Raw genomic sequence first — 27,971 nt, 5'->3', positions numbered from 1 at the left:
ATAACTGGACAACAATTGCTCATTTGTGACTCATTATTTAATCAGACCACCAGGACATTTTATTTTTTTTTCATCAAATTTTCACAAAAACTTTAATTAGATTTTCTTTCCAAGATTGCAACTGGACATCAATTGCTCCTTTTGGACCAATTGGGTAAAAAATGTTTTATGATTTTTGCAATTATAACAGGATGTGCCTTTAATTGCTCATTTTTTACTCATATAATCAGACTGCCATGAAAATTTTATAATCCAATTTTCATAAAAGTTTTAATTAGCTTTTATTTCCTGGATTTCAATTGCTCCTTTTCATATAATTATTTAATTGGACCGCAGAGAAAATTATGACAACTGGACTAAAAATGTTTTAAATTGCTTTTATTTCCCAAGATTATAATTGGACTCCAAATGCTCCTTTTTTATGCTTCAGCATGCTACAGTTTCAAATAGTGCACACTGTTTCACATACCAGTTTTAAACAGTAGCCATTGGCAATATACAGTATATACTTGCAGTAAGCTAGTATTCTTTTCCGAACATAGCCTCCACACTAATGAATGTGCAAGCTACTTACATTGTCTCTTTGGTCAAAGTCGACCGAGCTGGACACAGAGGTGAGCCGCTCATATCGGGAGTCAGCAGGCGTCTGCATGGCGGAGGCCACACTGAACACAAACACACATTATTAACTACCTCTCACAGCACGGCACTCAAGTTAATGTATGATTGTACAGTCACTGAATTGCATGCCACGTCAAGTATTTGAAAATCAGGATTGTAGCTTGTAGGTGTTGATAACTGGGGTCATGTAATATGCAGTATGGAATCATAAAGTAGTCAGTAAGACTCATGCATGATATTCCAAGTGTTCAGAGGACTTCAGAAGACTTGGAATATGGTGCATGAATAGTTTGGGCTACTTTTATGGTGCTTTTTTGGAGCTTGACAGCAACCGTCCCCATTCACTGTCATTGTATGGAAAAACTTCTCAGGATAAATTTGTTGCAAATTAAAATGAAAAAGTTATGGCCACTGCTAGGCCCTCCAAGCTTGAATGAGATGTTGGGCATGCAGCAAGTGACTGCGCATACACACTTAAACACACACAGAGTTAGCATCAGTGACTTAGAGGCAAGTTACACACAGATTGTACACAAGGTGATTGCAGTGGACCTAAAAAGGTGATGAATACACAAAGACAAGAAGTTTATAGAGTTGATTAGAGGCAGAATGAAAGACATAGTTAAGGAGAGAATTCTTGGGAAAGAGGCCGAGAGACAAAATACTACCTTTACATAACAGCTGTATGGTATGGGTGATTCTCTGCAAGAGCTTAATCAGTACATAGCTACACTGGCCACAAACATTTGGACTGATTCAATAGGAACTTGGTTCTTAGGACACTAGATAATGGGGCACTTTATAATGGATAATGGTTTGCACTCTAGTTTAAGAACAATCCTGCTCACTTAACAATGACTAAAACTATGAAACAACTGGACGGATCACATTTCTATGCCACCACAGGATGTTTTACCTCTCCCTGTAAGCCTCTTCTCTGTGGGACCTATAGGGTGCTAAGACACTAGCCAGAATGTGCAATCTTGAAGAAGTGAAGACATAGATATTATTTAAAGGTGAAGTGTGCCTTGTTTATTGTTGAAATACATTTACCTAACAGTTGAAGAGGTGCATAGTCTATGAGTAGCCACTTCTTATACAGTAGGTCAACGTGAAACAGGGAGTGAGGATATTTCTCGGCAACGCTATGTTTATTCGAAACAAAAGTTGGTGTGCTTCTTTAGGACCATAATCTGAAGGTACATGCAAAGTTTGATGACAGCCCCTACTTTGGGTCAAAAAAAATGTCAAAAATGGCGATTCTTGCCTGTAACTTTTGCACCATATGTCCTGATCATAAGGTTGGTGTCTATGGATCCCTTAGGTCATGAGGATTTCAACAATACCATTTTTTCCGTGATTGGCCATATTGCCTTGCCGCCATTTTTTTATTTTATTTAATAGTTATGTATCTCTTGAATGCTTTGTCGGATTTCAAAAGAAATGGGTATGCATCATCAACATCATGTCCTGAGGGTACCTGAGCAATTTGGAGACAGCGCCACCTTATTCAAAACATAACTAACCAAAACTTTTGACATTGTTGAGATTTGTCAACTGAGTGTAAAGCTGTGGACTACAGATCTAAAAGTTGAGGGTTTGATCCCCACCTAGACGAGTCTTACAGTTGCATTTTCTTTTTTTGTATTGTGCTTACTGAATAGTTGCAGGGCTTGTCCCTAATTATATCTTCTTTCAGCTATTCTTATCATTATTCTTCCTTTTTCTCTACAATGGGAGTTTAAGGCAGCACTACGGACCATACATTGGAACATTATCATATTTGATGATATATATATATATAAGATTCACCTATTACGTGGCTGTGATTTTGGATTGTGACATTGTTTTTTAGCTGCTACTCCAACAAAAAATGGCTCAGATGATCTTCAGAACAAGCCACACTGAAATGATTTCATCGCTGTTGAAAAGTTACGCCAATACGAAGTTAAATAGTGACATCTGTGCTTGGCTGTGCTGACTCCCAGCTTAGCTGTCAACCTTGTGGCAGTGTGGTGCAGTTTATAGTGCAAAAAGGTACAGGTTCTATCCTGCACTGCATCGACTTGTGAAGAGGTGTGGTCTAGGGCTGGGCAATAGGGCGATGTAATCGTATATCGACGACATCTTACAAAGAACCCGATGCCGAATGCAACACTCAAATGACATACGATGATCGACAATATCGGGAAATGGCAAAACCATGGATCTGGGAAGTTAGCAAATATTTTAAACAGTAGCCCAGGGTGTGAAACTAGCACCCGCACCAAGAATGCTGCAAATTATCTCCAATCATCTCAGGATGTGCTGAATTTAGTTCGCTTTATTTCCACGGACCAGTTTGCAGTTGACATGCATTGTGAACGCAACTCTGCAGGTTCAGTAATATATATCTTTGTATTAAAGAAACAAAGACAAAAGTTATTAAATCATTAAATAATACAAGACACATTCACCTTGAACCTAAAATTGAGTTCTATTGTCTTTTCTTTAAGCAGCATTAACTGCATTACCAAATCACAATACAAACACAAATTCGATAAGAACACACATTTAGCAGCAATATTTTGGGAACACGAGGTAATTTATAAGGCTTTATTATTAAGATTATTTGTCTTTACATTAAAATTGTCTTCAGTTCTTAATCTGTAGGATATTAGTAATTTTCCACCTGTTGTCATTGATGGATACTTGAATGATGTAAAATGCGGCCATTGGAGACAGTGAAGGTTTGGATTTGGGGAGGTGTTTATATATAAGATTTTTTGATCACTTCATTATTTTAACTGCTTTTTTCGTTTCGTTTAAAGTGCAATTTGAATTAAGAAATGTATTTTGTTTATTTTTTTCATGATTAAATAAATGAATTACATTTCTAAAGCAAAATAATAAAGAAAAAAAAAATGTCACTGACCCTCGGAAGGGGGGTTAATGATATAATCGCATATTGCAATCTTTTTAAGGCGATTATTGATAAAATATTTTTTTACATATCGCCCAGCCCTAGTGTGGGCTTGATCTGCATGTCATATTCAGTCTAGGTGTTTATTTTGTTGTGCTTAGTTGCCATTGCTTGGTGCAGTGCTTGTCATTTCTGTGCTTGGTCCCGTAGTTGCTGCTTGCAGCTATATAATAACTTTTAACTGCAAATGCAAGTAAAACAGTTGCACTGTACAGCCCAGGTGTAAACACTGTCTCTATAACGAAACATTGCTCTGTTTGTTTGAGCAGCCCGACATGTCAACTTCTGGCTCAACCATGTCATGCTTAAAACAATGGCAAGGGGTGGTAGGAATGTTTGAAAAATCTGTTTGGAAATCATTATTTTTGTAATTATTCTTGTCCGCTAGTTGTGAGAAATGACACATCACCTTTAAAAGACACAAATTTATGAGACATAATGAGTATTTAAAAAAAATATATAAAAAGACTCTCTGGGAAAGAAATGTGACAGATAAAGACAATAGAAAGGGGTAAAATCTGTAATTAGAAAACAGATCCACAGTGAACAAATCCACCCCAAATCCACCCGAGAGAGCACAAAGCAGAGGAAACGCCAGAGGGTAAATTCAAAAGCAGACAAGGAACAAGACGTCCTTGGAAGGGAAAGAGCAGAAGTGTATAAACACCACATACTATTCCTGCTCGTCCAGACGTTGATACTGCTGATTCCGCCTACTAAAGAAAAACATGATGCGTTTGATGAGCTTACCTTCGTCGATAATTAATTTGTCAAATATCTGTCATTTATTCAGAGGAAGTTCTTGCCCTTGGATACCACCACATTATGTTTAAGTGAAAGTTAACCCTAAAATAAAAGTTCTGTCATCACAACGAAGTCATACAGGTTTGGAACAACATGAGGGTGAGCAAATGATGAAATAATTTTAATTTCTGGGTGAACTTTAAGCAGTTGAAAAAGCATTTTAGTCTGTTATAGGCAATTTGGCATCTGATTAGAATTCTTAACAAATAGCTTGTTGATTACTGAAATCTTATCCAGCAAAATATGTAAATTCATTTTTTTGTGTGAAAATGTTATATAACTGTGTGACGAGGAGGAGGGCGGGGCTGGGACATGACTACGTATGCCCGGCCCCCAGTTGGGCTAATCAGCCAAGGAGAGGGATAAGTGCAGCGGAATGCAGCAGTTCAGGAGAGAGAGAGCCACACGCAGCTGCACTTATCCCTCTCCTTGGCTGATCAGCCCAACTGGGGGCCGGGCGTGGGTAGTCACGGCCCGGCCCCGCCCTCCTCCTCGTCACAAATTGACTATATAAATGGTCAAATTAAACACTTGTCTTTATTTACATTTTCAGATACCTGGAGAGCTATATATTAACATTCCTATTCATCTCAACGGCACCGTCAGAAGTACACTGAGTAAGCTGAGTTGTCAAGCCGAATTTGTTAAACCAGTAGTGACGGCCTGAAATTAGAACTGCCTCTGACAGCTGAGAAGTATTAGATACATGACCTATGTGACATGACAGTACATCTGTATAATCTCTACACATATACACTCTGTCATGCACTTACATGCCGCTCAAACCAGTTTCCAAATCGCATGATGTGTGATTGGAGGGTGAGGTCAGATTACTAATCGAATCAAACTCACAGGCTGAGCATTTGGGGAAAGTACAAGCTTCAGAAAAACCAATCCATTCACTGAATCCATTACAAGGCTCTTACCAGAGCATGCTGCAATCTTGCGGCATTCAATGCAAGAAATGTTTCTGTAGGATCAGCCATTTTCTCTTCTATCTGGCCAAATCAGAGCTGACTGATGCATTGAGTGTCCATATATCTAGTCTGACGATTGTGATAAACCCAGAGCAAAGATGAGTGATTGTTTAGGGTCAGATCAAGGTCAGCTGAGGCTGCAGTATGAGATATGAGATATTGGGAACTGGGATGTAACGGTGCTATTGAAACACTCCAACACGATGCATTTAAGAACATTAGCAAAATCTTGCTTGTTTGTAAAGGAACAACTGATTTCAGTGAATCTCATGAAAAACTCACAAAGAAATGTCAGAGTCAGATTTCAGCCCAAAATAATTATAAGTAAATAAATACAGAAATCAAATTTGGCATAAAGAAAATGAAGCCTGTCTTTAGGACCCTTAAGAGTTTGAGGAATTGTGAGACAATTGTCATAACAATTAAGCAAATTTTCCTATCAAACTGTCATAATATCTGTAAAACCAAACAAAAACACACACACAAAAAAAGCCCACCTAATTATAATTGTGTTTTTTACTGTAAAATGATTATTATTAAAATAATGATGATCGTAAAAACTATTTAAATTGTAAAGTACAATTGCAAGTATGCATCATAGTAGTATTTCTTGTACTGAATTTAATTTATGCTTATTTTAATATTTTAATTAAAAAATATGCGCATTACAGTAATAATAATTTGGGAACGAAATGTGCTTAACTATCTTGAAAAAAATGCCACAATGCAAAAATAAATAAAAAAAAAGGGAAAAAAATAATATATATTACTTTAACATAGTCTTCTTTATTATGGCTGCGCTGAAATAAATTTGCAGAATTCAAAACAAAAGACAGGAATATGGGCCAAATGTTAAGTTTTAAAAACCTTTTTTGTTTTTAAATTATTAGGTATTAATGAAAGTTATTGCATGGAATAATAATTTTACCTGTCAGCATCCGATACCAATGCGAGACGGCCATAATCCCACGCCACTTTCCGCAAGACTGAGAATATACACAGCAGCGCCTAAAGAGCACAGCACACAGAACATACACATTACACAACTAAATTCATCTCATTTCAGACATGCTTTCAAAACACACACACACACACACACACACACACACACACACACACACTCTCCCCGATATGTGACACATACCAAACATCAAAATCAAGCAAAACTATTAAACACATTCCTAACATGCCAAAATTAAGAATCTTGGGGGCAACCCAAACCATCACAGATTTTAAGAGTGCAACCTAATTTTTCCTATTAGGCCCCATATTATCAGAAAAAAAAAAAGTATGTGGCATACTATAGCCAAGCCAGCATAATTCCACAAACATCAGCATATTTCCACAGAATTTGAATGCCTGTCACTCACAAAGTTCTACACATTCCAGGCCACTTGTGTGTTTGCTTATAAAGTTAACAGGAATCAGCACTCGCAACTCATTTTTCGTCTCTAATATGACATTTTCGAATACAACAAGATATTCAATGAGAAGATAAAAAAGCGTGCAGGACTTGGATTTTATCAATCTGGAATTGATTGAATGTTTAAAAGTTGGTGTTTCATAGCAAAATGGAGCCAGACTGGCCACACAGCTTTGGTGACGTCAGCCAAAAAGAAAAGTTGTTCAGGTTTTGATGAAAGACAATTATTTTTCCTTTGGAATAAAATGCACTGATGAATTGTGTACAACAAGGCAAGGAATGTGTATTGAAGACCCCATGAAATCAAAATTAAAGTTTTGTTACTATTAGTCAGTATCTATTACAGTGGCACCTAGTGGTGTGGATGCAGCATCATTCAAAATCAATAGTTTTCAGTTACAGTTGCCATTGTAGAAATTCACTATTCACAATCTGCCATGATTCATTTAATCCAAGAGTGAAAGTGTTCAATAAGAGGAGTAGTATTCAGTTGGTCATGTGATTCCAAAATGGCAGCCCCCATGAGGGCGCCCCTGCCCCATGTAGAATAAGTCAGCTTTTATAAGGTTACTGATCTGACTAGAGTCCTCATCTTGTGAGTAGTCATGATTTTATACATATGTTTCAAAATTACAATTAATTTCTTTGAGTAAATCTTTTTTAATGGGGAAAAAATTAACCTCCTGAAACCCGAGCATGTGCCATCTGCATTTTCCATTTCCCTTTTTGATTTGTAACTAGTAGCACCTAAAATGCAAAAAAATAATAATAATAATCTAGATTTCCTACAAATTGATGTCCTCATATGTGGACAGCAGGACTAAGTTGTGAAAATGTATATAATACCAAGCTATAGAAAGTCAGATTTGTTTCACCAAATTGTTTATGTTTCCAGGAGTGTTGGTTATTCACGTTGAGACGTTACAGACATTCCAGCTGATTTTCTGGAAAGCTGCTTTTGAACAACGTGTATTGAGAAAAGCACAAATGAAAAACTGCACAAATAAAAATTATTTGACTTGATTTGACTTTTATGTTCCAAAGTTTTTTGTTTCCTACTTTGGCAACAAAATCTCAATGTTCTCTCTTTGCGCTGTCAAAACAAACAAGTAATAGCCAGTGCTGAAGCATTTTACCAATCAGAAATTAGCATAAATAATTCTGATTCAAAGTAATGGCCAGCATCATCCAATCACCGCCATACATGTTAAAATAAAATTAGACATTATAAATTGTGAATCTATGTACTGATTATCATTGTCCCATGTCTGCCAAACATGTTGAGTGATCCAAACATCATCTGCAGCCTGAAACTTTTAGTCAGACGTTAGGAGTGAATGTAATTAAGGCACAGGTATACTTTGTTTTCGTGTGTTCCGGACCATCTCACACCTGGTCGTCTGCGTTGCCTTTGTGAGTATACTCTTCTGACTGCGAGGGCTGTGTGCGTGGGTCAAGAAAATCTAGGCAGCATGCAGTCAAGCCGCGCGGCTGTGATGATGTTGCAATTTGTGTCACACATGCTGTGCGTGGAGCGATCCGCAACGCGGACACCCGAAAAAATACTTTGGCCTTTAGCTGCATAGGAAATCTATAGGATGCTCCCTTGCTCCCCATTTAGTGAATGACTTAACCTTCAGTGTGCTGTCTGTTTGCGCTGGTCTTAGAACAGTTCGAAATGTTCGAAAATGTTCAACAGTTCGAAAATCTTATTTTCATCCTAACTCCATAAAAAGCCTCTGAAAGCAACTTTTTTTATTCTCAGTGTGAAAATGCATAGTAAATATAGGATTTCTAATGAAAAACTAGCGCTATTGTCCACTATAGTGGTCATTGTGTTTAACAGCGTGCCGTTTCGCGGTAAATCGCTTCGATTTTAAAATTATGAAACTAGAGACTCTTTTGACTCAGACAGGTTTCAATGTAAAAAATGTATTAGGTTTCTTACCAGATATAGTGTTTGTTTGTGTTTCTCCCAAAGACAAACTCTGCAGTGATTGGCGGCATGTTTTGTCACGACTCGTTGAAAACGAATTTAAATTATCCGTTGCGCATAGTGAAGCCAAAACACAATGTCCCTGCAGAAGGACATGGGGTTGCCCGAAGTTAAGGTCATCTATATGATAGTATGCAGTACTTCAAAACATTGACAATTTTTATTACAATTTTGCAGTCTCTATCTTCCGGCTAAAAAGACCAAGGAAATTTCATGACATCACAACGTTTCTGAGAAATTGTCCAATCAAAAGCTTTCTAGAACGAGAATGCACCCACCCCTTACACTTGGCAGCATGCCTTTCTGTGTTTTAACTGGTGCCGATGATACCTTCGCAGAGCACTTCGAAGGGAGAACAACCCACGCTCTAGGGTCGTTCCCAACAGAATTTCTAATAATAATCACTTAAAAAGTGATATCCGAATGACTGTTGTCACCTTATGGCACTCATAAGCTCTCACAGTGGAGGCTAATTGTTTTTGAAGGGAACAGGGCATAGGGATGATCACTTCAGAATGGAACGTGTGAGCTGGATGCAAAGAAAGTGGCTGAGTTTTTCAGATGGTAAACTAAAGCCTATTGGCTATTTGTAAAAAAGGGACAAGCTGTTCGACATGTCCCATCCCAACTTCATGTTTCACTATGAACTACGTAAACACACCAAAGAAAACTGCACTTGTCAAGGCAGTTCACATGGACTTTAAGAAAGTAAATAAGGTCAATTTTGATTTCATGTTGACTTTAAATGACAAATTTTGAAACATGTATGACAAACAAACATAAAGTTAAACTACTGTAAGCTACGCCCAGCGCACCAAGAAGAACATAAAGTCGAGGGCGAGAACGGTGGGCACTCCTCCGAAGGGCAGGCCCTGGAGCACGGTGCTGCGGATCCGGCCCGTGTAGCACCAGTCCTTGGTATTATTGGTGCTGGAGCAGTTCTCCAGGTCTGTGCAGACCTCAGCTTCACCCATCCCAGCCATCGTGAGCAGAGCTACGACAACTAGCATCCTTAGCACTGCAGCATCCTGAAGCTCCACCTGCTAACAGACAACAGACAGATTATAGCATTGAAACAAAGCTACTGAAGGGTCCAAATGACTTCTTGTCAAGTGCACACTACCAGGGATAAGTTTGGATACACCTGCTTATCCTTTATTACCATTTTCCACATTTTAGAATAATAGTAAAGTCAATAGAACTATGAAACAATGGAAGTATGGGAATTATGTAGTGACCAAAAGATGTTAAACAAATCAAAACTCTTATATTTTAGCTTCTTCAAAGCTAATTACCTGCTTTAACATTTAAAACTCCAAGGCTTTCTTAAGAACTGGCATATCATTTAGACCCCAATTCCATCTGGTCTCGGGTGATCCAATCACATGTGGTCAGGTGAGACACATCACTGTTTACACCTGGTCTTTTAAATGCGTCTTCTGTGACCACTTGTGATCGGATTTGGTGGGGAGGGACTCTGTTTCATGATGAAATACATCAATCACTATGTCAGTGTGTTACTGCAAGATAATAAACCGTAACAAAGTCAGAAAGAGAAAGTGCGAAAAAAAAAAAAAAAGCGCTATTTCTCCCTGATGCAGCTGAAATTTAATCTAAACACAAAAGCAACATTTCGAGAAGAAATGTTATTTTAGTTGATTACCTGTGTTAAACTGAGCTGTAGATGCTCGTGCTTCTCATAAGTGTCCGTACATGTTGATATCAGACACACTGAAGAAGATCCGTTAAATTCTCATGTTTGTGTTTGTATCCGCTTTTTTTAAATTTTCAGATCGGATGGATATTTCCTTTTAAACTGCTCATAACTGACAAAGATTAAACTCTTGTTTTAACGCAGCGGTTGACTGACAGGTGAGGTGTTTCGATGCTGCCAGGACGCATACAGGACGGGTTAGCGTTTACACTTCAAATGTGGTGTATTCAGATGCATTTTTGACCATATTCCAGGGTTGCTCCAATACTAAAAATGTTGGCTTCAGTATGATACCAGACTTGGTACCTCGGTATCAATACTAACTCGATACTTAGGCAAAAAAAATAAAAAAGCTTTTTGATGAAATTACATCGAAAATGACTTGACTAAAAGAACTGCATAATGTCTTATAGATACAAATTATGCCTTTTCTTTTTTAATTTTTCTGGATTCCATGTTAAAATGTTTTAATTAAATGTTATGATCAAATTGTGTTTAATCAAATACATAAATGTACAGCTTTAATCAAATGAAAATACAATCATTTTCAACAATATAGAGCCAATAATATTATTTCAACAATATATATATATATATATATATATATATATATATATATATATATATATATATATATATATATATTATTTCTGGTAAAAACAGAAAAGATGCACAACATAGCTTTACAGTATTAATGAAAACAATCTGATTACCTGAGGCAAAAGGCTGCCATGGCTGAATCACAACATGCTGATATTCAGTACACTTGCTTACAGATAATAATACTAATAATATAACCGTTTAATAATATATTATTGTTACTATGAGTATTATTGCGACTACTTTGAATATTACATTATTAATGTCGTAATGTCTCAATTTCACGCATCCGGTTGAACAGAGCTCTTATTTCAGCGGGACTTTTATTTATCTTCCTGTTTATGAAGGACTCGCAAGCTGAAATCTCGGAGCTGCAATGATGAAAAAGGTCATTTGAGTTCACAGCCATTTATACACTAAACACACTGCTCTGTGGCTCTGTGGATGGATACTGTTGGACACATTGCATGAAAATCAAGCATTAGTAGTGCATTAGTAGACGAGCCCAATCCAAATCCGATACTGTGTGCTAGTCATGTTTGTTACTGTCAAGCTCAAAAAATGACATAAAAGAACCATATAAACACCATTAAAGTAGTTCATACGACTTGTGCATTTTATTCAAAGCCACTTGAAGACGTGCAATAGCTCTGTGAGTACAAAAGGCTGTGTTTTGTAAGTAAATATATAAAATGCATGCACAGCTCCAGCGCGTCAGTGTATGGCGCTGCTCCGTTTACACACACACTCGCGGCTATTTTTAGCCTTCACGCAATGCACCATAATATATTCACGAACAACATCTCAGATATAGATGCTCAATAGTTCGGTTCACTTATAATATGCATTTAAAATGGCACTGGAGGTGCTTTTTTACCAGAATTTGAATAAGAAGCTAATTAAACTACTGTGAACTTGCCCACAAACAGACACATACAGGACTTCCTGGAGAGTTCAGAATGTCATAATAAAAGCATGAGGGTTTAAAAGTTAAAGGCGCACGACTGAGATATTACTATTATAATATTATTATTATTATTATTATTATCATCATTTGTTTACAAATTATAATAATATTTAAGTTGAATGGGTTCCAAAAAATAACTGAATAAAAAGTGAGCTGATATCTTACAACTAAACTGAAGAAAAAAGAGATCTGAATCCTTTAAAGTCCAGATACAAGTTGAGAAAAAAAAAAAAAAAAAAACGGCTTCTTTTCTACCGATGAATTATACTGGAATTATTCTTAATTTTGCTGCTACATTATCCAGTATACTAGTTAACAATAAAGTTTTCCTTAATAAGAAATACGTTTATATTGAAATAATGTGCAGTTAGAGGTTTGTGTTTCTTTACATATTAAAGAGTATCCCAATTAGTTCCACACAATAATGTAAAGATATTCTACACTGATTATGCAAAAAAACCAACACTGGTATCGGATCAGGATCGGTATCGGCCGATACTGAGATTGGAAGAGAAAAAGTGGTATCGGTGCATCCCTATTGCTAATGGCAGCAAACTTTAATATGGACTGCTCCTGTCTGTACCTTTAACTCAATGGTTCTCAACTGGTTTTGCTTCAGGACGCAGATTTTACATTAGAAATCAAGTGGCGACCCACCATATTAAAAACGTAACCTGTATTTAAGGTATTCTGGGTCGCATTTCCTTTTATGTGGCACAGTTTTGTTCGTAGTTTTCAAGTACAAGGACATGCATCAAGTGACATTATTTTTGTTGTTGACGTCAACAACAAAAGTGACAGGAAGTTTTCTCTCCCTCTTTTAAAAATTGAAGAGCATATTTACTTATATGAACTCATTATCCCGTTTGTTTCCTAATTTCAAACATAATTCAAACAGATCATACATATTACACAGGAGGAAAGGCTCCTCATTACCATGGTTAGGTCAGTGTAGCTAGTCTTAAATAATAGTAATAATAATAACAAATTATAGTATTTATGAAAAAATAAATACTAGCTGAAACACATCTTGAAAAATGCCACTGTTGATATAAAATGAGGTCTAATAGATTCTACCTTTAGATTATTTCATATGAAACTAACATTTTGTCAAAATATAACTCATGTAAAATAGTGAAACAATTTTGTAAAGGTGATGATGTACAATTAAAAAAAAAAAAATAGCACATAACACAGTGTTGCTCTTTTCCTCCTCAGTGCTGTTTGGCATGTCAGGGCTGCCTACTGTTTGAGAGGTTTGACTTGACTTCCTCCGTAACGCTTTAAACTAGAAAATTCTCACTAGAATTGAAATTGGTCACATCAGTTTTGAGGTCTGCGCTCCGCAATATCGAGGGAAGCCCGGTTGTTGTACGCGCGCGCCAGAGGACAGAGTATATCATGATATACCTTTAGCTGATCGCGAGATTATTATTAAATCTGCCTCGGCAGTCCTAAATAGGCTATCACTTGGGCGGCCACCGAAATATCTTCAATGGGAGAACCATGGCATTGTTCTTTCCCTGCTGTCCGCGACCCAGTCTGAATAGACCTGCGACCCACCAGTTGAGAAACACTGCTTTAACTCACACACTCACTTATGTCAGACCCCCTCGCCTCGCTTCTCTCTGACATTTTCTCCACTGCATGTGTGTGTGTGAGGCAAGTTGACGAGTCTGACAGGCAGACGAGGAGGAAAGGAGATGCGCATCCGCAGGTGAGATTCTCCGTCCGGTTGCATTTTTTTCTCAATACCGTAGATAAGCAAATGTACATGGTATGATAACCGTCAATTTTCATACCATGGTATACCGTGAAACCGGTATACCGCTGCAACCCTACTGACCACATGTAATCAGATCACCCAAAATGCATTTTAATACCAGGTGGAAACAGGGTCTTAGTTGTCATTGAGAAGTTTGAAGCTGAACAGATTGTTGGAAGTGATTAACTGAAGAGTTGTCATATTTAAAGATTGAAAAGACACATGCCACAAAAACAAACAATCAGGCTGCTTCTTCAGAAACTAAAGAAAACGGTTTTAGACAGGATAAACTGGCTCAGGACAGGCAATGTATCAGAGAATACGTGAGGAAAAAAAACAACATGAGCCACAGCTGAATAACAAATCTGCCTTTCCTCCATACACCCACACACACACTTCTCAGTGGAGACAATAGTATGTAAAGTGTGACTTATGTAATAGTATACAAGCTTTTTAGTAAGTGTAACTGAAAACTGATCTCCACATTAAAAGATCCAAAGACCACCAAGACTTCTTTTTAACACAACACGCACAGTGCTCTGGCCTGCTGCCGTTGGCCCAACACAAACACATCTATGTTCCTCCTTCAGTGACATCAGCCATGAAAAGGCTTGACAATAAACAGAGTTTAGCTGGTTCAAGCTGTCTCTCTATGACAAAATGTAACAAATGCACCAAGTTCTTCTCTAGGAAACAGAGTGTAAACTTCTGAGCTAGTGGTGTGTACTTCAAATACTTAATCTTTCAATGATGTAAAATTGGCTTGATGAAATGGAGAGATCTAATGAAATAGTGGTGTTTGCTAAGGCATGGATCAGTACTACTATTGCTCATACTTAGGGTTAGGGATTTAAAACAAACCCCTTATCCTAAGTATTAAATGTCTGTGTTACAGACATGAATGATATGTATAGTATACCTCAAATCATGTGCTATTACCTTTCTAAGACAATGGCCTTGCAACATATATGTGGGTGAAACAACTTCAAGGAATAGAGCGCAACAGTGCCAGCACACTTTTTCAGCCAACTTGATTCCAGAAGTGTTTTTCCCATTTTTATTTTTTATGTTTTTATGGACTTCAAAATCCTTCATAAAAGAGTTCTGAGCAATGAACCAAACCAACCAACTTTAAGGTGAAACACAACATTACAAACTTTGTTTTGAGGCAAAAAAGTTTTTGAAAATCAGACAAAAAGACAAAGAGACAAGGATGTGTACTTACCGTCTATCGTGAGGCCACAGACTACAATCCCATGAAGCACTGCAAATGATGTACTTGAATAAAAAAAACGATGTGAATATAGAAAACTAATAATTTTAGGTTGTTGATTATAAGTATAAAAACAATATATTTTACGTTTATTGCTAAATATTCCGATGTGTACAAATAGATAAGCATTTTAAGGGTGAAGAGACACCGACACGATTACGTCATTCACAGTGCCTCAAGGGAGTGGGCGGTTGCTCTGAGGTGGGTTTTACGGGCTTCATTGGCCGCGATTCTCTAATTGGTGAAACTTTCTCTGCTGGATCATGGGTAATGTAGTTGTTTACCATGAATTCTGCTATAAAACATGGTTTTTAAACAATGAATTTGAAATAACACAGATGTTTGGTTTCAACAGAAGCATATACCATGGATGAACAATCTCAAAGCTCACAGTAGGTCTGCCTCTAAAGATTTATAAGTTGTTATTGAAAATCAATTTGTCTATGCAATAAATGAATGGGATTTTTACTTCCGGAACCAGACTGTTGCACTCTATTAATCAGGTTTGTTTATTTCTTTTCTTTTTTTTTATTTTTTAAATGAAGTTGAAATAACGCAGAATGATGGCTTCAACAAAAGCATATACCATCCATTAATATACACAGACAATGGCTGTCCAGTGTGGAATAATGTCAGAAGAATCAAGTTTATGGTAACTGTGACAGCACAGCTCCGACATTCCCAAATGGAAAATAAATACAGTATATAAAGGCGATGAGGGAGAGAAAGTCACATGCCGGGGTTTTGTACCAAACTGCGACAAACCAGATCAAGGTGGAGTTAGTTAATCACATTTATTCCATCTTTATGCAATGTCCTTTCCTACCAGGCGTGATGGGACAAATTTCTAGCAACAAAAAAAAATTTGCTTGTACATTCCACAACGAAAGTTAAAACGCTTAATGATGTGAAAATCATACCCAATCAGAACATATTTGATGTTTAATATGATATTAAAATGAAGAGAAAAAAATTGTATGGAAAACAAAATGCAATGGAAGTGAATAGTGACTGAGGCCTAAACATTTCCTTTTGTGTTCCATAGAAGAAAGTAAGTCATATGAGTTTGGAACAACATGAGGGTGAGTAAATGACAAAAATTTTATTTTTTTGCTGAACTAACACTTTAATTTGGGCAGTCCTACAACAGGCCCATCTATCTTGCTTGTAAAAGTCAGACTAGAATCTCAGGTTTTGTGACAGATGGCAGGGACATCCACCCTCCTGCTGTCCTTCTAAATTCAACACTAATGCAGAGTCATGAAACAAACAGCCTACGCATGACAGCAAACGTTACAGGGCTTGTGACAGCCAAGCTCTAATAAAAGCATCAGGTTACAAATCATTCAAAATAGAGAGGCTCACACACTGACAGGCCTCCTTCTTTATGGCCATAAGGCCTGTTGCCGAAAACACACAGACATTTCTTGTGAGTTCCTGGCATAGACATGAAAACTAGGGATGGACATGAGTACTCCTGTACTCGGAAATGACAGCAATGATCGAACATGAAAATGATGATTGATAATGATCATGCGTTATATGGCTTTTCACTACATTAAAAATCCAGAGAAAACTATACACAAGTGTCAAAGAGGGGCCTTATTTTTAATTTTGAGATTGATTATGTTGTGATTTTCAGCAGTACCTTGATTGTCAAAAGAGAAGTCTCATGGCAACCAAACTGATAAACGATGCTGCAATGTGAGCGTTTGTTCTACAAATGTTTGCTAAACAACTTTTAATGAACATGTAATGATCTTTGACGGATGTTATTTAATAAAAAATGAATGTTTATCAGTGACTCTGTCAATCTCCCTGGGTGCCGATACGTTTGCGTGACGCCACACACCTGCATCTCATCGAAATCGGAGCTGAAGATTTCTGCACGAGTTTCCAAATTGGAAGTCGGACATAAAGTCCCTCAGATCCCCAGTTTTTTCAGACACATGGACAGTCTGCGTCGGCTGCATATGCGCATGTACTAGAAGAGTTTAACAAAACAATCGTAGTGCGTGTGCGTCAAATTCATCTGTACAGGCTTGGTCCAAAGAGTATACTTTGAATAGCTGAAAAATTAAAGGCGGAAAAAATTAAACATACGCTAGCTTTTAACTTCCTCTTTTGTAAGTCGCTTTGGATAAAAGCATCTGCCAAATGAATAAATGTAAACTGTACAATTGACCCATTATCCCGGGCAACTGATTTGCTAAATAGCTGTGCTAGTTTCATTTCTCATACCCCTCCACCCTGTCTTTCCTCGCACATAATAAAATAATTTCTACTCAAATAAATATTTATTGTAATTTTAAATCATTTCTTTGGTACATAGTCATGTAATAAGCAGGATAAAGTACAAATCACAAAATAAACTTTGACAGGATGATAAGGACCACAATGCAAAGTGGATCCCTTCATTAGCATCCTCAAAACAACACTGAATTGAGCAATGGACCTTGTGATACTGGTCAATGTGCAGTTTCAAAACTCATGAAGGTCCTACATCGACAGAATTTTGATGTTGTAATGTTAAGTGCTGTTGATTTTTGTCACACTTTCGCCTGCTTCTTACACGTCTGAAAATATGGTCAACAGATTAATGAGAACTGATTCTGAACAATGCTTTAGAAACTAGAGCGAAGCATGTGCCTTCTCGTAACATGCTGACACTTGTTAACTACTGAACTGAGAGTTCTGACCTCAACAAGTTTGACAACACACACTCACACAAAGACACTATATTTGACATAATTATTTAACTAGCTCACAATCTTGCTCTGGCCTCTTACTGACTAATGGAGTAACATTCATTTAATGGAATATCTTAAAGGTGCAATATGAAAAATTTTCATGTAATATTTGCCTTTTGTTTGCCAATGTGTGAACGGCTTGTAACGCAACTTAAAAAATGAGCCCTTCCCGGACTTCCTAGGTTGCCTATTAAAGCCTGTAGACTGATTTTCATGTGAAGGGAGCGGGTCGGTTTTGCCGGGAAAATCCAAAGTATGTGACGTTTATGCGCACTCCCGAGAGCCTTGCCTCAGTGCTTCTCTTCCGCTATTCATCAGCGACAACAAATTGCAACACTAGGTAATGTTATCTTAGAGATGGAATCCAGCAAACGTCCAGCTCCCAGCACAACACCGACTCCTACACAAACTCTAAGCGGGAACGTGATCATGGTCGAGCGAAAACTAGAGTGAACATCAGCAGGGCATTTGATTCATGGAGGGAACTTCATTCGGTTTTGGGGATCAAAACCGACCCTGAAATGGCATTCTTCTCATTGGACAGGTAAGCTTACATAACTGCAAAGCTTGTGAAATATAGTGCCATAAGGATTGATCTGTGTCATTTTAGCTAACTTGATCTTGCTTGCTAATGCTGATGAATTGCAAGCTACCTTGCTTCGTAACTTTCAAATAATTTCAGCAATCTTCTCTTTATATTAAAAGTCAGGTATACAGGATAAATTTAAGCAAATATGCTGGTTTCTTATTCGTATACAAAATACGGCATACAAAACATACAATAGTGCAACATAACTATAAACTGTCTGGTATAGTTTGGTAGTATGTAGCTGTATGTGTGTATCAGTATGCTATGTTAGCTGATAAGTAGTTTTAGTTTAGTCTCAAAGTTTGTAGTAAAACAATCATAAATGTGTAATTTTAATTATGCTACCTCATCTGTCAGCATGATGCCGGTGGATCACGTTCAGTCTCTTTGTACGTTACGTCATTGTTTTGCCTGATGCTTGCACGCTCGCGTCCCTATGGAGTGTGTGCACCAACAACAGGTAGCTGGCTGCAGTTCACATAACAGCCACATGTGTCATTAATAACAAGGGTTTCTGAATCTTACATACTGCACCTTTAACATGGGAACCATAAACCATATTCCGATCAGCTCCCTATGTTTAGATGCAAAACTCAGAGCAGACGAGAATATCGGCGAAGGAATATGACGCAATGGTTCTCCAGTGTGGTAACTCAAAGCAGCGGTTTTATCTTGTAAGTCAGCCTCACTGACCCAACGCGTGTGAGTTTCATGACCCTACACTCAGCCAAACTCAATTACATACTTTTTCACAGTAGTTACGGTGTCTTTGAGAGTTTATCAGTTGATCACAACAGGCTGAAGGGTCATATGATTACCTCCAAGTCCCTTTTTAATCGATACGAGTTCACATAACCTGCAGCATCAGCTAATATTAGCCTTGCAACACTTTAATGGAGATTGCATAATCTACTGTATATGACCTCAGATCAGCGCAAATTACTACAACTGCCCGAGAAACCCCACTTCTGCTGAGGTACATACACCCATCTGGCTGGGTTATATTTAAAGACTGCTTGCAAATAAATCACTTTAATGTTCTGTTGGACTACATAGGAGTATGGTTTTCATAAGGTCAAACAAAATGAATGTTGTTGATAAGAATGTCTCACAGATTATCTGTTCTTTCAAGGGGTTGTTGGCCTCAAGGTTAAAGAAAGCTGTGAATCATTAACATTACAAGAAGTGCAGTAATACTGGCACCATTTCCTCATGTTCTATCCCAGCTGTTATTATCATATTATTGCATCATTTATAAGGTCAGTGTGATACCAATGTCTTCATAAACATTAGGCTACTAACAACCTTCAAGGGTATATTAAAATACTTGAATTGTGCTACCACCCCTGGAATTTGCTAGTTCGAATCCCTGGGCATGCTGAGTGACTCCAGCCAGGTCTCCTAAGCAACCAAATTGTCCCGGTTGCTATGGAGGGTAGAGTCACATGGGATAACCTCCTCGTGGTCGCTATAATGTGGTTCGTTCTCGGTGGGGCGCGTGGTGAGTTGAGTACGGATGCCGCGGTGGATGGCGTGAAGCCTCCACACGCGCTATGTCTCCGTGGCGACGCGCTCAACAAGCCACATGATAAGATGCGCGGGTTGATGGTCTCAGACGTGGAGGCAGCTGGGATTCATCCTCTGCCACCCGGATTGAGGCGAGTCACTACACGACCATGAGGACTTAAAAGCGCACTGGGAATTGGGCAATCCAAATTGGGTAAAAAAAAAAAGGTTTGGGTTGGTGGGTACAGTTTATAAAACAGGCATGTATCTTCACTGTATTACAGCCTGTACAGCTGAAAGGAAATTGCTTAAAAACAATGCTTTTGGCACCCCTCCATGGAGATGGAGCTTAAATGTGCACATATGCCAAACCACACTTACTGCTTTCTCAACCAAGGGGCCGGGGCCCACTTGGGGGCCTCAGCAAGCTTCCTTGAAGCAGGGTTATTATAGTTTTGAAAATTTAACTAGTTTTTTTATTATTTTGTTTTGTGTTTTGGTTTTCAGTTTTAGTTAGATTTAATGGTGCCTAAATAGTTTTTAGTTATTTTTATTCTTTTCAAAATATCTCTTTAGTTTTTATTTAGTCTTAGGGCCCTATTTTAAGAGCGCTAGGGTTAAGCGCAGCGCTATGCCATAATTCATAAGTGCAAAGTCAGCGGGCATGGCTATGAAATTTTTGTATTTTCATGCAAGCATGCACTACGTTTAGGCGCAAGTAGGTTTGGCGAAATCGCCCACGCAACATGCAAATGGGCTGGATTAAGTGCAACTGAATTCTGAGGTTCTTCTCGGGAATTTCCACCATCTGCATCCTATTATAGTCCATTTCCTGTCAAACACCAGCGATATACACTGGCGGCCAGAAGTTTGGAATAATGTACGGATTTTGCTCTTATGGAAAGAAATTGGTACTTTTATTCACCAAAGTGACTTTTATTTCACATAATGTGAAAAAGTACTATTACAATTTGAAAAAAAAAAAATAAAAAATTCATAACTTCTTAAACTACTTCAAGTTCTCATCAAAAAATCCAAAAAAACTCATCAAAAAAGTCTGTCCAGATACTCTATTTCACCCCACACTTCCTGTAGCACCTGTCATAGATGTGGCTGTCTTGTCGGGCACTTCTCACGCACCTTACAGTCTAGCTGATCCCACAAAAGCTCAATGGGGTTAAGATCCATAACACTTTTCCAATTATCTGTTGTCCAATGTCTGTGTTTCTTTGCCCACTCGAACCTTTTCTTTTTGTTTTTCTGTTTCAAAAGTGGCTTTTTCTTTGCAATTCTTCCCATAAGGCCTGCACCCCCGAGTCTTCTCTTTACTGTTGTACATGAAACTGGTGTTGAGCGGGTAGAATTCAATGAAGCTGTCAGCTGAGGACATGTGAGGCGTCTATTTCTCAAACTAGAGACTCTGATGTACTTATCCTCTTGTTTAGTTGTACATCTGGTCTTCCACATCTCTTTCTGTCCTTGTTAGAGCCAGTTGTCCTTTGTCTTTGAAGACCGTAGTGTACACCTTTGTATGAAATCTTCAGTTTTTTGGCAGTTTCAAGTATTGCATAGCCTTCATTCCTCAAAACAACAATTGACTGACGAATTTCTAGAGAAAGCTGTTTCTTTTTTTTGTTGTTGCCATTTTTGACCTAATATTGACCTTAAGACATGCCAGTCTATTGCATACTGTGGCAACTCAAAAACAAACACAAAGAAAATGTTAAGCTTCATTTAACGAACCAAATAGCTTTCAACTGTGTCTGATATAATGGCAAGTGATTTTCTAGTACTAAATTAGCATGATTACTCAAGGATAAGGTGTTGGAGTGATGTCTGCTGGAAATGGGGCCTGTCTAGATTTGATCAAAAATGACTATTTTTTTTCCAAATAGTGATGGTGCTGTTTTTGTACATCAGTAATGTCCTGTCTATACTTTGTGATCAGTTGAATGCCACTTTGGTGAATTAAAGTACCAATTTCCTTCCGAAACAGCAAAATCTGTACATTATTCCAAACTTTTGGCCGCCAGTGTGTATTCTATATTCAGATGGGTTAGAATGTGTCACTAGAGCACAGCATAATCTGTCATGTTACTGGTGAGGATTTGAAGGATTGACACTAATAAGGAGATTAGTTATGCTACATATCACCTCATACACATCTAATTCACAAACCATAGACTGTACAATGAACAATAATGATCAGACATTTATGTCACTTTAAGAAAAACAGATCCAACTAAACATGCTGAGGCTAATCGATCATTTTCATTCAACTTCAATCTAACCATGTTTGCCAGCTAAGGACTGGTCTGGTTTGGTTGTAAGTAATATACTTAGTCATTATTGAGGATTTCTTTCCTGGAAGGGCATTAAGTAGTTATGGACACTGATTTATCTTAACAATGCTAGTTAAACACAACTAGTTATTTAGGCAACAGCTAATTCGACCTAGCCCAGCTCCTGTTAGCATGTTAGTTGAGGTGATTTCGCATCAACTTCTGCTTATATCAGCTAACTTTAAAGTTTACTACTACTAAAATAAAGCATCGATTATTCCCAAAACAGTAAGAGTGACATGGCTCAAATGAGTTGGTTAAGCTGTTACAAACAAGTAAAGTTAACTCACCTGGCCGTAGTGGTCAAAGCCAAAGTAGCTATCGGCTAGCTACTGCTGTAATGTCCCAAGAAAAATAACAATAGCCGATATTCAGTCCAGGCTTTATTCAGAGGTCGTCGGCAGGGTTTATTAGTGTTTAGAAAAAAGCAAAAAGGCCCAAGATTAGTACATAACAGCGTACATCCAGTTAGTGTCGCGCCTGGAGGACCTCAGTAAGCCCTTAGCATGGATCTGTGTGATGTGTCTGGTCGGTTTATAAGCGGTTGATAGGCAACCCACGAAGTGTTTCCCAGATGGGGCGTCGGCCACGATCGGCACACTTCGGGTCGGTCACGTTCGGCTCTCCATTGGAATTCGTTTGCGTTCACGTTCGGTCCACGTTCAGACTTCTTCGGAAACTTCCGTAATTATTCGGATACATTCGGCCTTTCAACCGACTTGTGGTCGTTCTTATGCGGAAAATATACCTCAAAATGAACTTGAAACCTTTTAAGTTTAAAATATAGATTGAAACCTGTTCTTCAGCAGAAATTCAAATTATATTGTAGAACTGGTTAAATGTTTAGCCAGTTCCTCACAGGACATTTCTGAACAAAGAAAGCATCGACATTTGCATCATTGTTATTGCGAAGTAATGTAAACGTGACATAAATGTATGTTAAAATTGGTGTTACAAACTACCCAATCAACAAATTACCTTTTTCATACTCCGGGTTTTGAGACGCGAAAGTAAACGCTTGCAGGGTAAACTTCGACAGCTATGAATGGGAGTGAATGGGAGATCACAGAAAATAAAATTTTCACTTATCCATTTGCTCCAAGACAAAAGAAAGAAAGAGAGGGGTGAAAAAAAATAACATAATTTATATATATAAAATAAAATAGAGAGGGGTAGATTAAGACAGTAAAATGGGAGAAGATGCCAAATTTACTGTCACTCTCTCATCAGCTGTAATCGAAAGCCCCTCACAGCTGTGGTAATTTATTTTTTAAAACTAATTCCAGGGTAATATAACACAAAGCATAATGTTATAAATTTAAATTCAATATTTTAAAAAAATGATTAATATAAGAAAATTGCGAGATTTACGCTGCTAATTAAGGCGGAAACGCGTCATCACAGTCTGTGAAAAAGGTCTATATAGGTAAAGTTGTATTACTTTCTTCAAAAGGGCTTCTACTGCTGTCTAATGTACAAACTACATATTATCTTGAGGAGATACAGTAGTTTCCTGTAGAGCTGGATTATCGTTTTATGGATTATCTCGGCGATTAATGTTCTTTATAAATAACTGGGTTAAGATTGCGTTGGTTTAATTTAAAACGCGCAAAAGTGAACAACGTGTTACCTCAAACCGCGTGTAGCCTAATGTTTTGGATGCGCCATAACAATGACTGCGCATTAAATCTCCAATGATGTCGAATAGGGGAGACTTTTATATTTAAATATCATTTTTTTTATACCACTAAAGAGAAATATCTTTGCATGACACATACTGCACACATCGGTTAAAGACGGATCAATTGGGAAATGCACTCCATAGTGGAGCTCAAAGGTGAAAAGTGTGGATATTGCTGTGGCTACTGTGGGAGCGCATGGGGTAAAGCGTCATTTGGTGAGTGCGGGTGCATGGGTAATTAAACTGCATCTTGTATAGTATAGTGTAGTGTATAGTCACTTCGAAGGTGGTGACTTTATGTCTAAAAACAAGGTGGTACAATTGGTACCTTTTGATGGCGGAAGCAGCAGGAAATTAAAAAGACATATTTGAATGATAAATGTTTTTTTTGTGTGTGCGTGTGTGTGTTTCTTGCCAGCAGGAGGCTTTTACCACTACTGGAAGCACAGATGTGCTTCCAGGTCATGTAGTGATTGCTTTGCACAGTAAAACCATTTAATCATACTACGGTGAAGGCTTAGTTCATAAATATTAATTACATCCTTCTGACGTTGGTTGATAACCCCCCCCCCACCTACTAACGGATGACTTTCAGCCAATCAGGTAGGCATATGGGGCGAACGTCACGAACCTAATTATTATTCATAAGTCAAACCTTTCCCATAGTAGGGTCTGTTAAAATCGCTGCTGGGTGCAGCTGGGAGAGTGTGGAAATGGCAGCGGGAGGATCGTACAGTATGGTGGAGTATTTCGGGGGAGATGGTGGCTATCGCTGCGGTTACTGTAAACATGAGAAGGGCAATTTCTCACACGGTTAGTGGACTTTAATACCGTTGGCGTGAGGTAAATATTCAGTGAAGTGACAAAACAGTTGCATGAAGCCGGGTTGACCAGCAACTGACTAGCATGAGCTTTCATTTGTTGTTATTACCAGATTAAAAAACGGTTGAACATGATTTATCAAATGTTGAAACGCTTAATTAAAGGTAAATGATTAGTTAAATCGCTTTTTCCCCAATAGTTTAATGTCTCTCGTGCGTAGGATAAGCTAGCTGGGTGGTTAGCTGTATCTCAGGAAATGGTCAGTAGGTTTAGCTGCTGAATAACGAGTTATTGTTTACTTTATTATTTGTTTACTACATTAATGTGCGTCCCCCAAGTCTCTTACAACAGTAAGATGGTCTTAGTTGCTCATATGTAGCGTGTAGCATCTTGAAGCTGTCAAATGTCTCCTATCAAAGAAGTGACTCATAAATGAGTCATTTTTTTTAGCTATTATTTCATCATATGAGACAACTGGTCATGTTTTTCCATCCCTGTCTGGGGCTTTATAGTAGTTCACATTATGCCACATTTCAGTCTGATATGTTGTTGACCAGCATTATTATAAACTTTCCTCAAGAAACTGAAGATCTTTTCAAAGCAAAGTAACAAAATATTATATAATATTACTTAAAAAATACACAACGAAAATAACACGTCTTTTAATTGTATTTATAAATACTTCTTGCAACAAAAAATAAAAAATAATAATAAAAAATTAAAAAGACGGAATTAATGCAAAGCGCATCTTTTGGCTTTCATAATATTCTTTAGCGCGTTTCGTTTAAAGGTGTTAAAAGTTTAAGGTGTTCGTATTACCACAAGTGGTTATCGTCGCGTGACATTTTGCCGATTCAATTTTTCTAATCTGTGTCAGCTTTTGTGAACCAGATGTCGCACCTGTTTTAATAATAAGCTCCTCTTCATTTTCTTAACATTTCTTTTGATCACGTCAGCAAAAGTTGTGTGGTGTAGTCAAGCGCACCTCGGCATATTAAAGAGATGATAGGTGTGTCAGTCAGATCACGTGGACTTCTGCATCCTTCGCTGTAGAGCGCTCAGAACCGGCCCGCAAAAATCAGCCAAGAGTTTGTGGGCGCGTTCGCGACGTTGCCTGATCTGCATAATTCCTTTAGTGAATCTGGCCTTAAATACACAAATAACCGACGAATTCATTACCTGCTCAAGCCTGGTTTCAGTTTCATGTGAAGCGTGCCCAGTGAAAGATATGGTAACGCTGCGCACATGGATATTGCGATATACACGATATAGCAAAATCTCTGTCGATTGACACTTTATATCTTCGCCACGATATATCGTCATATCGCCCAACCCTAGTACTCAAAAATGATGCTAAACTAAGATGGAAAAAAATATTATTATGCACTATTTCAAAGAGATCCCATATTCCATGTTAATGGGTTTACAGCAGTAACAGTAATGGTTACTATGATTATCATGGCCAATTTTGTAAGGGCAGTAAAAGACAAAATATCACGACTTTTATGTGGTTTTTTTATCGCATGTACTCCTGTACTGCAGTCAGCAGAGGATGTCATGATGTGTTGCAAGTTTATTTATTATTTCCATTTTTATTTAAATGTTGAACTGCTGACGATTATGTCAACGTTGACAGCTTTTTTGGAGAGATGGTGCTAAAAGTGGCGACGTAAGCTGATGAACAAGGATTGTGATGTCACTGTGTTGTAACAGTGGGAAATTTAGATATAAATAGGGGGCAAGGTTGTCTGTGAATGAACGTGCTGGAGATAATCTGATCCTGAGACCGGAAGAAGGATGCATGCATGCTTCTGATGTTAATCCTGAAGTGGCTAGAAGCCATCAGTCCAGGATGGGAAGTGAGAAATGATTGGGCTTCAAGGATGAGGTGGTCTGGACAGAGAAACTTTTGTTTACTTTCCATTTTGCAGATTTACAGTACATTAAAAGTATTGTAACATTAGTCCAAAAAAAAAAAAAAAAAATGCTTAATGACCAGACTGATGTCACAGTGAAATCAGAAACAGTAGGTTGACTTTTCTTTAGCTAAAATCGGTCTGTGCTTACTGAAATTCGAAACACTGCCCCCAGTGGCCAAAGCGGTAAGTGTTGTTGGGCGTATGGACACTTGTGAGTGCCATTTCCTGGGTGAAATGTCCACAGAGGGGTGCCAAAAGCGAAGTTTAAAGCGATTTGTTTTCAGCTATATATGATGTAATGCAGTGAAGAGATATCAGAGATTCTTTTATTTATATATATATATGGAGATAACAACCTCCGCAGTTCTATCTTAGGAGAGAGTATAACGGCTAGTAACAGTCAACTAGCATGTTATGACAGTGAGTCTACATTTGGGGATACCATACAGATGAATGGGAGAGCTGTAAAGTGACACCTACCTGTCGCAAAATTATCCGTGGCTTCTCTTATAAAACAGCAATTTTATCATAGTAAACTCCACATATAGTTCATTCCAAAATGATTGCTTAGTGTAAAAGATGTTGAATATTAGCGGACAGGCTGTTAATTCATTATACGATGAGCTGTTTCCTCACAAAAGCAATTTATTAAAAGTACTGAAGTATCTCGTCCATAGACATCCATTCAAAAAGAACGGCATCATGTCTCCTCGCCAGTGTACCACCATATGATGTCTATGGGAGCGTGCGCGTTATGATATTTTAGGTTAAGCTTGTAGGCTCCCCTATTAGAAGGGTTCTGGAGATATGCATATTTTATTAACTGTACCCCCCCAACCCAAACCTAAACCTAATCATCAGTGGAGTAAAAATGTAATGTTAGGGGGAAAAGTGCAACCTCCGAATCTTGCTCGTCACTGATGTGAACGCGATTAGGCTACTTCCTGGTTTCAATGCAGAATCCAAACCTGGGTCTACCATGCTGCTGATGCAACATGCTTCCCGTCACACCACAGGGGAAGGTAAATATGCTGGAGCGATGCAAAAATGTCTGATTGGAAATGCCGCTTTTTGGTGAGCCTGCATAATGTGGCCAATCTTACGGTACTGGAACTCTCTGAAACAAAATGGCAACTTCCCGTGTGATCATGTTGGAATAAAACTGGTTGCAATTGCAAGTTGCAATTTTGATTTACTGTAGAAAAGTTGATAAAACACAGGCTTTGAACCTGGGGCACCTCACACTCAAAATCAACAGGC

General features: G+C 38.0%; 2 protein-coding genes across 8 annotated transcripts in view; one reads left to right on the top strand and one right to left on the bottom strand.

Annotated features, from left to right (window-relative positions):
- Positions 1 to 23,150, bottom strand: part of LOC127413526 (CSC1-like protein 2) — a 51,326-nt gene extending 28,176 nt beyond the window's left edge. For 2 of the 4 annotated variants that reach the window (XM_051650739.1, XM_051650741.1), the window contains exons 1-5: positions 22,580 to 23,150; positions 9,599 to 9,826; positions 6,293 to 6,372; positions 4,258 to 4,299; positions 575 to 665 (exon numbers count right to left, since the gene is read on the bottom strand). In XM_051650739.1, coding sequence (XP_051506699.1) covers positions 575 to 665; positions 4,258 to 4,299; positions 6,293 to 6,372; positions 9,599 to 9,793 — 408 coding nt within the window. In that variant the 5' untranslated portion in view covers positions 9,794 to 9,826; positions 22,580 to 23,150. The remainder of the gene's footprint in view (positions 1 to 574; positions 666 to 4,257; positions 4,300 to 6,292; positions 6,373 to 9,598; positions 9,827 to 22,579) is intronic. The other 2 variants (XM_051650740.1, XM_051650742.1) reach the window with 2 other exon arrangements.
- A 633-nt stretch (positions 23,151 to 23,783) lies between these two features.
- Positions 23,784 to 27,971, top strand: part of LOC127413537 (arginyl-tRNA--protein transferase 1-like) — a 132,991-nt gene continuing 128,803 nt past the window's right edge. For 3 of the 4 annotated variants that reach the window (XM_051650770.1, XM_051650766.1, XM_051650768.1), the window contains exon 1: positions 24,646 to 24,783. In XM_051650770.1, coding sequence (XP_051506730.1) covers positions 24,684 to 24,783 — 100 coding nt within the window. In that variant the 5' untranslated portion in view covers positions 24,646 to 24,683. Of the gene's footprint in view, positions 24,187 to 24,645; positions 24,784 to 27,971 lie in introns of those variants that run through there. The other variant, XM_051650769.1, reaches the window with a different exon arrangement.

The sequence above is a fragment of the Myxocyprinus asiaticus genome, chromosome 23 (assembly GCF_019703515.2).
Source record: "Myxocyprinus asiaticus isolate MX2 ecotype Aquarium Trade chromosome 23, UBuf_Myxa_2, whole genome shotgun sequence".
NCBI lineage: Eukaryota > Metazoa > Chordata > Actinopteri > Cypriniformes > Catostomidae > Myxocyprinus > Myxocyprinus asiaticus.
The sequence above is the reverse complement of the archived record's forward strand: the minus strand, read 5'-3'. Positions and strand labels throughout refer to the sequence as shown.